The 12,145-nt window shown below is 45.3% G+C and overlaps 1 protein-coding gene across 1 annotated transcript in view; it reads right to left on the minus strand.

Moving 5' to 3' along the window:
* Positions 1 to 1,826: 1,826 nt before the first annotated feature.
* The window catches only part of LOC145423308 (nuclear receptor coactivator 3-like), a 62,153-nt gene continuing 51,834 nt past the window's right edge, over positions 1,827 to 12,145 (minus strand). The window contains exons 7-23 of the mRNA XM_080295604.1: positions 11,659 to 11,841; positions 11,217 to 11,303; positions 10,930 to 11,070; positions 10,482 to 10,629; positions 9,665 to 10,155; positions 8,452 to 9,572; positions 8,198 to 8,330; positions 6,980 to 7,135; positions 6,512 to 6,745; positions 6,085 to 6,190; positions 5,814 to 5,985; positions 5,189 to 5,515; positions 4,691 to 4,789; positions 3,850 to 4,102; positions 3,527 to 3,704; positions 3,215 to 3,407; positions 1,827 to 2,466 (exon numbers count right to left, since the gene is read on the minus strand). Of these exons, the coding sequence (XP_080151730.1) occupies positions 2,455 to 2,466; positions 3,215 to 3,407; positions 3,527 to 3,704; positions 3,850 to 4,102; positions 4,691 to 4,789; positions 5,189 to 5,515; positions 5,814 to 5,985; positions 6,085 to 6,190; positions 6,512 to 6,745; positions 6,980 to 7,135; positions 8,198 to 8,330; positions 8,452 to 9,572; positions 9,665 to 10,155; positions 10,482 to 10,629; positions 10,930 to 11,070; positions 11,217 to 11,303; positions 11,659 to 11,841 (4,034 nt within the window). The 3' untranslated portion in view covers positions 1,827 to 2,454. The remainder of the gene's footprint in view (positions 2,467 to 3,214; positions 3,408 to 3,526; positions 3,705 to 3,849; positions 4,103 to 4,690; positions 4,790 to 5,188; positions 5,516 to 5,813; positions 5,986 to 6,084; positions 6,191 to 6,511; positions 6,746 to 6,979; positions 7,136 to 8,197; positions 8,331 to 8,451; positions 9,573 to 9,664; positions 10,156 to 10,481; positions 10,630 to 10,929; positions 11,071 to 11,216; positions 11,304 to 11,658; positions 11,842 to 12,145) is intronic.

Genomic DNA, 12,145 nt, shown 5'->3' on the forward strand with positions numbered 1-12,145 from the left:
ATGAAGCCTCCCTTTCCCAGCTTAAAAACATTCTCCTGTGTGAAATTTGCAGCACCACGATTCAACTGGCCATAAGGTCTACAGAAAGGAAGAAACGATCACAAACAAAAACCGAAAGCACCTCAGCAGAACCAGACTCATGTCTACTCTATTTCATACAGATGGGGGATATAATATATGCAATTAAACATATTCAGCTCAATGTATATTATAGGTAATGTGCAACAGTAAAAGCACACATGAGTACTTGCACAATCTACATCAGGAACTGTGTCTACGCACTGCAGAATGACAAACAGAAATCTTTGGGTTGAGCGTGTTTTCAAAGGTAGATTTCTCAACAGAAAGTTCCACAGGAAACACATCAGAAATAAAGTTCAAAACTTGAATGTAAAATTAAAAAACACCCTGCCAAGACAGAGGCAGATAATCAGGGGATTTAAATCTCCTTCCTTCTGTTTGTTGCTTTCGTCATGATTAAATATCTGCGGACAAACCGCACAGGCTTACGGACACAGCGGGACTGATTTCCAAAGTCTCGTATATGAGGCTGAACGAAACTGAAAGCACAGAAACCTCAGGAGGGGAAAACAAGTCAGAAATGGAAGCTTGAGGTTAAGTACAGAGAATACACACCTCACATACCGGTAAGACATCTGGGCCTCTTGAAGCCTAACACAATCATGTGTCAACTCTTTTTATATAGGCAATTGTTTTGTTTTAATTAAAAGAAATATAATTTACTTAAAAAAAAAAAAAGTTAACCCACTAGCACCTCTTTAGCTAAGACTATGTCCTCGGAAAAATAAAGAGAAATTCTTGATTCGGAAATCACAAAATAAAAATAAAGGTGCGTTCTGAGAGAGGGAAAGTGGCAGTATGAAAGAAAGTCACACGTACTGCTTACAAAAAGAGGCCCTTCCTTTCCAAACCGATGGTTAAAGTATTGAAAATAAAAGCCGAGCCATGACAGAATAAGAAAATTACACTTTTAAATATCAAGCCTTACAAGCTGTGCAAAAAACAGTATGTGACCTACAAAAGCATATATATATTTATATATAGTACATTTGAAGCATATTTACAATTCATATTCACAGACGAAAGGAAAAGAAAAGCTCCTAACAAGACACCATGTCTAATACTGCAGTACCGTCGCTTTGAGTAAACAATGCTTCAGCTTTGTCCTCAGAGGAAAACCAGGAGGAAGGATTATTGCTAGAAATATGCACATCTACACTCAAATCTAACACTTTCTTTTAAAATGTTAGGTAATCTAGGCATAATTTCATAACTGGCAATCCATTTTTGATTTACTTACTAGTAGCACTGAAAACGGGTGCAAGGTAACCAAAATATCTGAATCACTTTGAGCTAAAAATCACCTCCTCAATGTAAATGATCACCTTATGACTCTGTAGAAATATAAGTGGAGTGTTTGAATTTTAATAGAAGACTCTTTGTTCCAAGAGTGACTTTAAAGTGGCTTAAAAATTGTCATATTAATAAATCCGCACACTATATACGAGTGTATTGGATCAAATCTGTGCTTACTGCCTTTCTACTGGTTCCCACTAATGAACAAAGAGCATCAAGGTTACCCATTTCCAATCAACAGCGCCTTTTCTTAGATAGGAAACCCTGAAGAACAACGCACACAAAAATAAACAGAAGATGTCTGCTGCTATGCGTTAATTCTCGGGTAAAGGCCTCTATATTGCCACAATCCTTTTGATGTTGGCTTTTCCTTAAAGTGCAATCAGCCAACAAGGAATTCAGTCGTACTTTAGCCCAGGGGCGTCCCAGGGAATGAAACAATGTGCTACTGCTTAATCACATTCGTGTGAGTGTCACAATCTGACGGCTCGTCATCTAGAACCGCTTTGACAGAGATCCTCCAGGAGCAGCAGAAAGACGGCGGATTAAAAAAAGTCCCGAAGAGTTCAGAAACGAGAGAGCAATCTTTTCAGATCTGAATACAGCTTCATGGTACATTCGACAAAGGAGAGGATGTCACAACACGTTTGTCCACGTGGTTTCACTCGAGCGTCCGTCCACCTTCACCGCTTGGTCCGGCGAGTGCGTTCGGGGTGGCACGCACACACTGCTCACAAAGAGGGGGATATTATACTAAGGTCCGTTAGAGGAATCGCAAAGGTGTCTGTATGACCATCGTTATGTATCTGTGTGTAAAGAAGTCACAGTGTTTCTGATTTTTTTATGTTTTTTATGATCGCTGTGTGTTTTCATGTATGTGACAGAGTCTGTGTTTCCGCAGGTTGCCAGACTGACGGTACTGGCCACGAGTCCAAAGGGAAGTTCACGCCCCCACCTGGTGGGAGTACAGCACAGCACAGACTAACATCGCCCAGTCTGCCCAACACACCCGGTGCTGCAGCCGTCTGCCGTCTCTGAATGGTGATCACAGTGAGGCAAAGGAGTCTGCCACGATGTTCAGCAGTATTTCTAAACGTACAGCAGAGGCAGAGAAGAGAGAAAATGAGATAGGGAAGTGCAATCAACAAGTTTTCCACAAAACACCTGCTAGAAAGAGACACGACAGGTTTAGTCAAGTCTGTCCTAAAAAATACTTACATACTTATATATAGTCATTGGTGTCTGTCATTCAAAGTGGCCGTTTATTAATTTCTGCCCTGTTGAAATTGTGAATAATGAATAAATAAAGGTAATTCTGGACTGTGACTCTTACAGAGCAAAGGTATTCTAAGACTTGACAATATAATGTTTTTCTAGTATGTGAGATACAAGAGCGGAGGTAAGAAGCCCGTTTTGACAAATATGCAACAAAGAGGACCGTCACACCTTTTCATATAAAGTGCAAAGGACTCTGGGATTTATTTGTGTTACAGAAACAAGAAGGTGGAGGCATGCATCTTGATCAAGTTAGCTTAGCTTAAGAAATCTGCACAAAGATAAGATTTTGGGCTCAGTTTGCTTCTCGGGACTTCTAGTTGGATCTTCAAAGAAACTGTAGCAGTCAGTCAGATCTGCAGGTACTTATAAGAGTTTGAGAACCATAAGCGACGACATTAATGTTTCTATACGTTTAAAATAAGCTTATAGTTTAAGCTTCACTTCCCTGTGCTGTAAAAACTATGTATACTATGAATAAGAGGACTTCTTTAGTCAGCAGTTAATAAGCCTTTAACACATATGAGCCTGTTCTTTAGCTTCTCACACCCTCTGAACATACCTGATCAGGCCCCATCGGCATTCGTCCCATCACCATTGGGTTCATACCCATTTGCCCCATGTGACCTCCTCCTCCACTAGGCGGCATGCCCCCGTTCATCATCATGCCTCCATACTGCCCTGGATTCCCCTGCTGGCCAAACTGCTGTTGCCCTGGAGGTCCCTGCTGCGCAAACTGTTGCTGAGGGTATGAACTGGTGACAGAAGGAAGAAGAGTTAAACTGTTCCTCTTCAACAAGAGAAGAACAGAAACTATGCCCATCCCTCTCCCCTCCTCCTGACAGCGAGATGTAGGGGAGTAAATGTGTTGTACCTGTTGCGACCCATGCCTCCCTGTGACCAGCCTTTCATATCAGCACCTTGGTACATGGGGCCACCCTGTGGGTGCTGTTGCATCATGGGATTTTGAGGCCCCAGGCGGCCAGGCATCATGGCATTAGGAGGACTTCCACCTGAGGGGCCAAAAGAGGGGTCTCCTTGCTGGCCTATCCCTGTGGGGAAATCATCAAGCTTCAACTTCTCTCCACTATTGTTTAGGTACCAGTAATGTTCAAGGCACAGTTGATAAATACAGTACCAGCACTCACCACCAGGGAGCAGCAGTATTCTGCCTAGAAAGCAGTTAATTAGACTCACCATAGTTGCCACCATAGCCAAACTGCTGGGGGCCCGGCTGGCCCATGGTTGGCCCTCCCATAGGGTTGTCCATACCGCCAGGAGCTGTAACGTTGGGAGGAGGGCTGAACCCTCCGGCAGCCGCAGCAGCTGCCGCCGCCGCCTGCTGTTGCTGTTGCTGCTGCATCAGCATCATCATGCGTTGCCTCCTCATCTGCATGGTGACCATCTCCCTGCTTCGTTGAGCCATCATCTGAGCGTTCAAGAAGCTCGGCTGGAGAAAATAAATAGATAATCACATATCCAGAGGAGAACTGTCACCTGCTGTAGTCATATTTAGACCTTTCTGAAAATATGTGATGAAGAATGTGTTAAAACTGATGGGAAAATGGACACGGTGTAATAATATTTTCCTAAATTTTACTAAACTACAACAGCCAATTACACTATTAAAGATGTAGCACTTGAAAACTGCAACAATGCTTCAATAATAGACTGGGTCTAAAATTGCTGCAACTCATCAGAGGTCACTGTAATACTTTTTTTCAACCCCAAATTAAGGCTGAAAGTCTGCACGCGGCTAAATTAACAAAATTTGTGTCGATGGTTAAGAAGAAAAAGATGCAAAAAGGGTGATTTATTATAACACAGTGCCACATTTAAAAAACTGTGCACACACAAAAGGTCTGAGCTTGCACACAGTAACTCTACAGCTACTGCATCAGCCGTTATATCTATTTGCTTGGTACATAAACACCTTTTTGTGTGTTTATTTAGTCATTAATAAAAGTATGACAGGTAACTGCAGTCACATTAAATCCATTTTCACTTAGATGTAACCAAACAGGTTTTTGACATCTACCTGTCCTCCCATGCCAGGTTGCATGCCAGGCCTCATGCCAGGGTTTCCTCCTGGGTTCTCCATTTTCAAGGCCATGCCCTGCCGTGTCTGATTCATGAACTTCAGGAAAAAACAAAAATCCAGGATGACAAGATGACAAAAGCAAATATTAACACAGAGCTCCAACACAGAGAGACAGACTTAATATTTACATCTATGGCCAACTTTTGGTTACCAGTTAACCTAACAAGCATGTCTTTGGCCTGCAGGGGGAAGCTGCAAGAGCGAGGAAGCTCCAAATTTCAAAATGGACAAAACTATCCACAACAAATACAGGTTTCCAATTTTCCAAGGTAAGACCACCACTGACTTTATTTGCATAATGGTACACTTGCGTTTGTCGTTCTAATTTAAACATACTGCATATCCTGTTTGTATCACAAAAACTACAATACTGGGACAAATCTGACCCAAGTTAATTTGCCTGTAAAACAAATCATGATGGTCTTGTGGTCACACCTGTTGTCCCTGCAGTCTCTGTTGCAGCTGGAGTCTCATTGGTTTGTTTGCACTCATCATCCTGGGTCGCATCATGTTGGCACGAGGGTGGCCCATGCCCACCATTCCACCCATAGCGGGGAAACTGCCGCCTTGGCCCATTTGTGAGAGCATGGGCCCAAATCCCCCCTGCTGGGCCTGACCCTGCATAGGGTTCCCTCCATAGCCAGGCTGCATAGGCATAGTAGGAGGTCCAGGATAGCCCTGCCCATAGAGAGGCTTCTGGTCCACTACCATGGACGGATCCTGCCCTGGAAAAGGTTCTAGCTGCTGCTCTGCTCCCTGTGTCTGGAGGAGATAGGACAAGAGGACAGAAAGAGAAGTCTGTCAAACTTCCAATTGGTTTCCAATTGGTTTGCTCTGTAATTATCTTTTTCTAAGTGCACAGACTGATCCCTCTGGGCTCATCTGTTACCTTTCAGTAAGGGAACAGATTGAACAGGGTGAGTCACGACTGAAATATCAAATGCAAAGATGAATGCTACACTCGCATGCAAGCAATGATATTTTTCTCCTTTTACATCACATATTGAGAGGTCTGGAAGAGCACATGGGTGAACATGTTGTCCTTTTATTGTTTTCTAACCTGGCTGACGAGGTCTGGGATGCCCAGAGCTCTGTCTATCTCCTCCAAAGCGATGCCATCTGTATTGTTCAGCAGGGAGTCTAGCTGGTCCAAAAGCGCCCGTTCATCGCTCTGACCCTCACTCGTGGTGGGAGGCACCAGAAGATCATCTAAGGTGTTGCCAAACTGCCGCCTGCAACAAACGCAGAAAAAGAGAAACTCAGCACAAGGTTCAGGATAAAACATAAGAACATAAGAATTCAATGGAGACCCAGAGGGGTGTTGCACTGACCTGCTTCCCTCCATGCCCATCATTGTGTCCGGCCAGGAGGGCGACTGGTTCGGTTGGCCCTGCTGGCTGAAGGGGCTCATACCCATGCCCATATCAGCAGAACCTCCTAAACCAGCAAGACATGGGTATAGTTATATAGCCAGTCAGCTGCTTAACTGCTAATAAGGTTTCTAGCAGGAAACATTCACATTCCCCCAAGAAATGTAATTACTTTACTTTTCATCTCACACTATCATTCAAACAAAAAGTTAAGTTTCATTTATTCATAGTTAAGTTAAACTATGAATATACATTACAGATACTGAACACAGTATAAATATACCTGCCAATCTCCTTGGCTTGTATTTCTAAAATTTCACCCTTCTGTCTGTGCTTGTAAACATTTCCCTACCACCATCGGCGCCTGGGCCCCGTATGACAGACGTACCCATATCCATGAGCTGTTGCTGCAACATCGACCTTGTGGCTGGTACGCTGTTGGAGCGGCTGACCATGGGCCCTGACATTACGCCCTTGCCGTTGTTGTTGTACTCCATGCCCGGGCGCATGATGGGTGGATATCCTGCTGAGCCCACAGGACTGGCACTGGTGCGGGGCATGCCCCACTCACCTGAACTACCCATGGGGGATCTCTGAGGACCCATCCCTCTATTCATTGGTCCTGGCAACACATAAACACCACATGCGTGTGTCAGTATCAGTATCAGTATACATAGAGCAGTTTAGCCCAGTCTTAGTCCTCAATATTATCCATTTAAATTGTGATACAGTCAAGGGCAGAAACTGGTGAACACATACAAAAAAACAAAAAACAAAAACTGAGAGGCAGAGAAAGAGTGAGAGGAAATGTGCGGAGTAAATAAATTCTGAGCTCCATAAACACATAACCACACACCCATGTTTCCTGGATAGCTGTCTGGGCTGCCCATCATGTTTTCCTGCTTGACAAGCATGGGGCGTCTGCCTCCTCCAGGCCCACCAGGAGGCTTTGCATCCATGGACATGGCCCTCTGGAAGGGCACCCGGGGTCCTGAACCCATACCTGGACTCCCTGTACAAGCAGCATAAAAAGATTTCGGTGCTTTATAAAAATGTAAATGTATGACATGAGAAAAAACAGCTCCTATAATAACATATTTGTCTTGAAAAGTATTGATATCCCATTGTTGCACAAGCTTTCTTTTTATGGATTCATAAATGAATAAATGAGAAAATAATGAAAATAAAGAGAAACCCAACAGAAAATCAAATAGAATCGAATGACTAAAATTAAGCTATTTTCCCCCTGCTCCGTTACTCACAGCGGGCTGCCACAGCGGGTAGCTCCACATATTTGATTTGACTGCTGCTTTCAGTTTTTATGCCAGATGCCCTTCCCGACGCAACCCCAAAGGGATTTGTGTCTCCACCTGGGATCAAACCGGGGATCTTCTGCAAATGTATAAACCACTACACTATGGAGCCACTAACCACTAAAAAATACAGGGACTTAATAAAATAATGCAGTTAATATTGAAAGTATTAAAAATTAAACAGGCTCCAGTCGCCTTCAACCCGAAACTGGACAAGCGGTTGAGAAAGTGGACGGATGTTTTACTCTTTCTTCTTTTTAAGACAACTTTTGTAACACTTTTAGAGATTTAGACTCACTCACATTTTATTAATCGTCATTTATTCAGCGAGCGAGGATATACAAGCTTTTTTCACAGGATTCAAAAACAGCAGCTATGACATATAAAACATTTTAACAGCTTATTAAAGTCAGATGCTGCGTGTGAATACAAATCTCTATATGGTCTAAACTAAACTCCAGTGAGAGAGATTATAGTGTTCGCTTCACTTTTGTATTTTTTGGCTTTGAAACTGAAGTTGTACTCTTTGCTACTGTTTTGTCAAAGGATCAGTGTTGCAACATGCAAAATGCTGCAAAGGAGGAGCCCTCTTCAGTACAGCTGAAGAGAAGTGTTTGGGAAACAGCCACACAGACGTTAAGAGTTCAAGAAAACTCTGAATGACAGCATGAGATGCTCAGATGCTATTTCAGTGGCATTTTATCCTAACGCCTGCTCTGCGTCTGTCACTTCTCATAAGCTTTGATCTGTAAACCACTCACCCTGCAGGCTGTCGTCAAGGCAACCCGGGGGTTTGCTTCCTGTGTCGTTGGCCCCTCCACCTCCAGCCTGATCGGGGTAAAAGTCAGAGCTTGAACTCCTCAGATCTCCCAGGATAGATTCCAGGTTGTGCAACTAAAAAAAGAAATAAAATAAAAATAGTTACCCAATAAGTCAACAAGACAAGATCAAACATTAATCTTCATGGAAAGCTAAATGTCAGGTCACGACAATAGTACAGTACAGTCAATCTTACATCATCAGGTGGTTCTGACTTGATCTTGCTCTCGGGATGTTCAGGTACAGGGCCGGGCCCAGATCCAGGGATACTCCGTGGTGGGCCGCCAGCAGCCCCCACAGGTCCCTTCCCGTCTAGCTCTTCGAGTTTGGGCTTAACATCCGCTGGCTCTTTGGAATCATCCTTGTTGAGGAGATAATGGAGGAGGGCATGGGTCTTCTCCTTCTTGGGACTATGCTGCTCCTGTTTGGGATCTGTGATCAACCCAGGGCCCGACCCGGCCCCTGAGCCTCCTGTTCCAACCTCAGCGCCCTCCTGGCCCCCGAGAGACACCTTGCCTGTAGCCTCAGCTGTGATCTTAGCCACTTCATCTGGCGTATTGCCGTTCTGCAGCAGCTTGTGGAGGATCTTGTGCTTCTCTTGCAGCGAGCCAGTATAGTGGGCTGATGACATTGATGCTGACACGCCCCCTGGTCCTGTCGCTTGGCCTGAATTTCCACTGGCCGAAGAGGATGAGGTAACCCCAGTTGATGAGGGGCTAGTCATGCCTCCCGTCGCATCCTTACTGTCTGAGCCCGCAGGAGTGTTACTGCTGGTCGGAGGGGGCGGTACAGGGGGCCCCGTTGGCCCACTGCCACCTATTCCCAGCTCCTCTGTAGGAGACGTCAGCAACTGCAGCAGCTTCTTATGTCCCTTACTGTCTGGCACTCTGCGAGGAGGTTCGGAGTTAGCCGCTCCCGCTTCATTGCTTCCGTCTCCAGAGTCTTTAGTCGCTGTTGCTGCCTGGCTATCTGGTCGGTCTCCGGAACTCTCAGCCTGAGGATGCTGATGATGGTGGTGATGGTGCATGGGGTGGTGATGGTCGCTGGGTCCAGGTGCTAAGCCCCCTGCTGGGCTTTTGGAGCCATCCTGGCCTGGTTTGGCTGCCTGACTGGGCTGAGAAGAAGAGGAGGAGGAGTGGATGCTGGGAGAGCTGTCTGGTTTGTGGGCCGGAGAAGGAGATGTTAGGGTAGAGGGGATTGAGCTCCCTACTCCTTCACTGATGGCTTGTAGGGCATTTAAGGAGCTGCTGGAGAAGGTGGTGGTGCTGCCCCCACTTCCACCATTACTGCCAATGCCACTCATAGGAGAGTGCAACCCTGGAACAGAAAGAGGAGTCACACATTAACTGGATTCAACAATGAATTCAGTAAATTAAAATATGCTGAACACTTGACGCTAACAGACTTACCTCCAGGTGAGAACTGGTTGGAGCCCATTTTTGGGCTTCCCCGGTTCCGAGGTGACATCAGGAGACCCTGCTGAGGAACGCCCATTCTCGGGCTCCCCGAGGGACTGTTCATGCCACTGAGGCCAAAGCCGCCACTGCTCTGAAACGGGGGCTGCTGTTGGTGCTGCGGCATGCCTTGGCCTGGGTGATTCATAGGACCCATCTGATTCATGTGCCCCATCTGATTCATCTGCATCATGCGGTTACCCATGCCTCCTCCTCCTCCACTTCCTCCTCCGCCATTTCCTCCATACATCGAGCCGCCGCCCATCGGACCCATGTGACCCTGCTCATTCATGCCGAAGCCCCTGTTCATGCCCCCCATGCCCCCCATACCCATTCCGCCACCGGTGTTCATTTGGGCATTCGGGTTGGGGCCTCCCATGCCCTGCTGTCGCATCGTGTTTGGCATCATGCTCCCACCCGGTGCTGAGCGGTAACCATTCGGCTCCCTGTGTGGAAGTAGAATAAAAACTAGCACAAGCTTTGAAAAAAAGCACATACCTTGAAAGTGCACTGTCTCCCACAATAACCTCTCAGACTGTAGACTTGAGATAAATGCATATAAAATACTCGCTCCTCTGCGGATTCTTTTCACTGTTCACAGGATGTCGGTGTATATAAAAGCTACTTCAGCTCCCACTTGAGCTATTTATGTGGCATGAATACCTTGGCTGCCTTGCATAGACATGCTTGAAGTGCTCCTTTTTGTTAGTACAATAAATGAAATGCACTTTGCCGAGTATGAATGCAGTGTGTGTATTTTCAGTTTTCTGACCTCTGTAGTAGGTGCGTGGAGATGAAGCCTTGCGGCTCGTTGCTCATAGGGTGACGGTACAGCTTACTCTTGGTCTGGGCTGTGACTGGAGTGCCGTCAGAGAGGGAGAAGCGGTACAAGGGCGTCTCTGCGTGACCCTGCAGAAAGGCTGCACAGACAGATAGAGTAAGATGACCTAAGTCACAACACAGGTCATCAATCACTTCCTATATGATGAAACCGTCTGTTCAAGAGATCAGTACTGGGATGGTAATGCAGGAGGTGTTTGTGTTTAAATAAGTAAGAGTCTTCTTTCTAAAAAGATAAGTAGTAACAATAAACTAAAAACAAAGCCAAAACCAAGATAAATAAATATACAGTTAATTAAATAAAGCCTTTACCAGCTGATATTTTTAATGTGGATTTCACTGAAATGAATTCACTAAGTCCTTATACGTGCGTTACCCACCCTCATGATAGTGGCGTTTGTGTGACCAGGGCTGCCCATCGCTGTGCTGAAGGAACATCTGAATGCAACGCCTCAACAAATCCTCCCAGCCCGGACGCATCGACGCTCGCAGGGAGTTCTGGTCGATCTGAATCAGTTTACCTGCCAAGCAGGACAGAAGGAGGGCACGCGGAGGGAGGAAGCAAGAAGACGCAAGAAGAAAGAGTCAAACCTGTTCGTGGGTAAAGAAAGACCATCGCGGCCTGTTTGAGCTTCTGTGTTTGTTTAGTGAGTACGCAGCTCCTCACCTGAGAGTTCATGCCTGGTGTTAAAACTCTCCGTCCTCTCCATGGCTGTCACTCGACGGGCCACGCAGATCATACATGACTGAAGGTCTGCAGGCGAAAGGAGATCAGCCTTGACGATACTTCATATTCACTCTGTGCGTTTGAGGCTGATTATTCAGTATTGGTATTTAACATTAATTTTCACCTTTTATTGTTTTATTTATGTTCTGTATTATTCATTTACTTATATCTGATTTTCCACTTTCTTTTAGAGATCCTCTTACAAAAACACAAAATAAGGGATAAGATGTGTCTCATTGAAAAATATATGAATAGACTGTAAATGTGCATGTGAGCCTCTAAATTTGTGAGGTTTCTACAAAACAGTGGATGTTGAGACAAAAACTAAGAAAAACACATTTCTGTGTAGAGACACTATTGTTAATATACTGGCTCCTCCTACCTTCGCCCTCCTCGATCATGGCCTTGGGTTGGGTAAGAGCAAAACATTGCATGGTCTCGTAGCGTGGCCCTCCAGGCCCCTCCTCCATGGGGCCGTGGGCATGGCCAAATTTGACCAGCATCCGGCAAGTAAAGGTGTGACTCTTCTGTCGGGCTGCCTCGCTTCCCCACGACACCCCATTTACTAAAAAAAGGAACACAAACAAAAAGGCGTTTACTCTTGGGAGTAAAATGGAATGAGCCTGACGCTCGTGGGACTGAAAACCACACACAGCTATGAATGGATTGCCTGTCATCAAATATCACAAACAGCTCACACCCTATCCTGCCACAGATCCACACAGACACACAAAGGACGACAAAGGAAGCAAAATAAATAAATAAAAAATGGCACTGCAACATGTATTGTCCTTCTTTAATTGAGAAGCAGAAGCTCCCGCTGCTGTTCGGATCCCTGGCTAAATGGACCATGGGATTAATCTAGCCAA

Source organism: Astatotilapia calliptera, chromosome 20, assembly GCF_964374335.1.
Source record: "Astatotilapia calliptera chromosome 20, fAstCal68.1, whole genome shotgun sequence".
NCBI lineage: Eukaryota > Metazoa > Chordata > Actinopteri > Cichliformes > Cichlidae > Astatotilapia > Astatotilapia calliptera.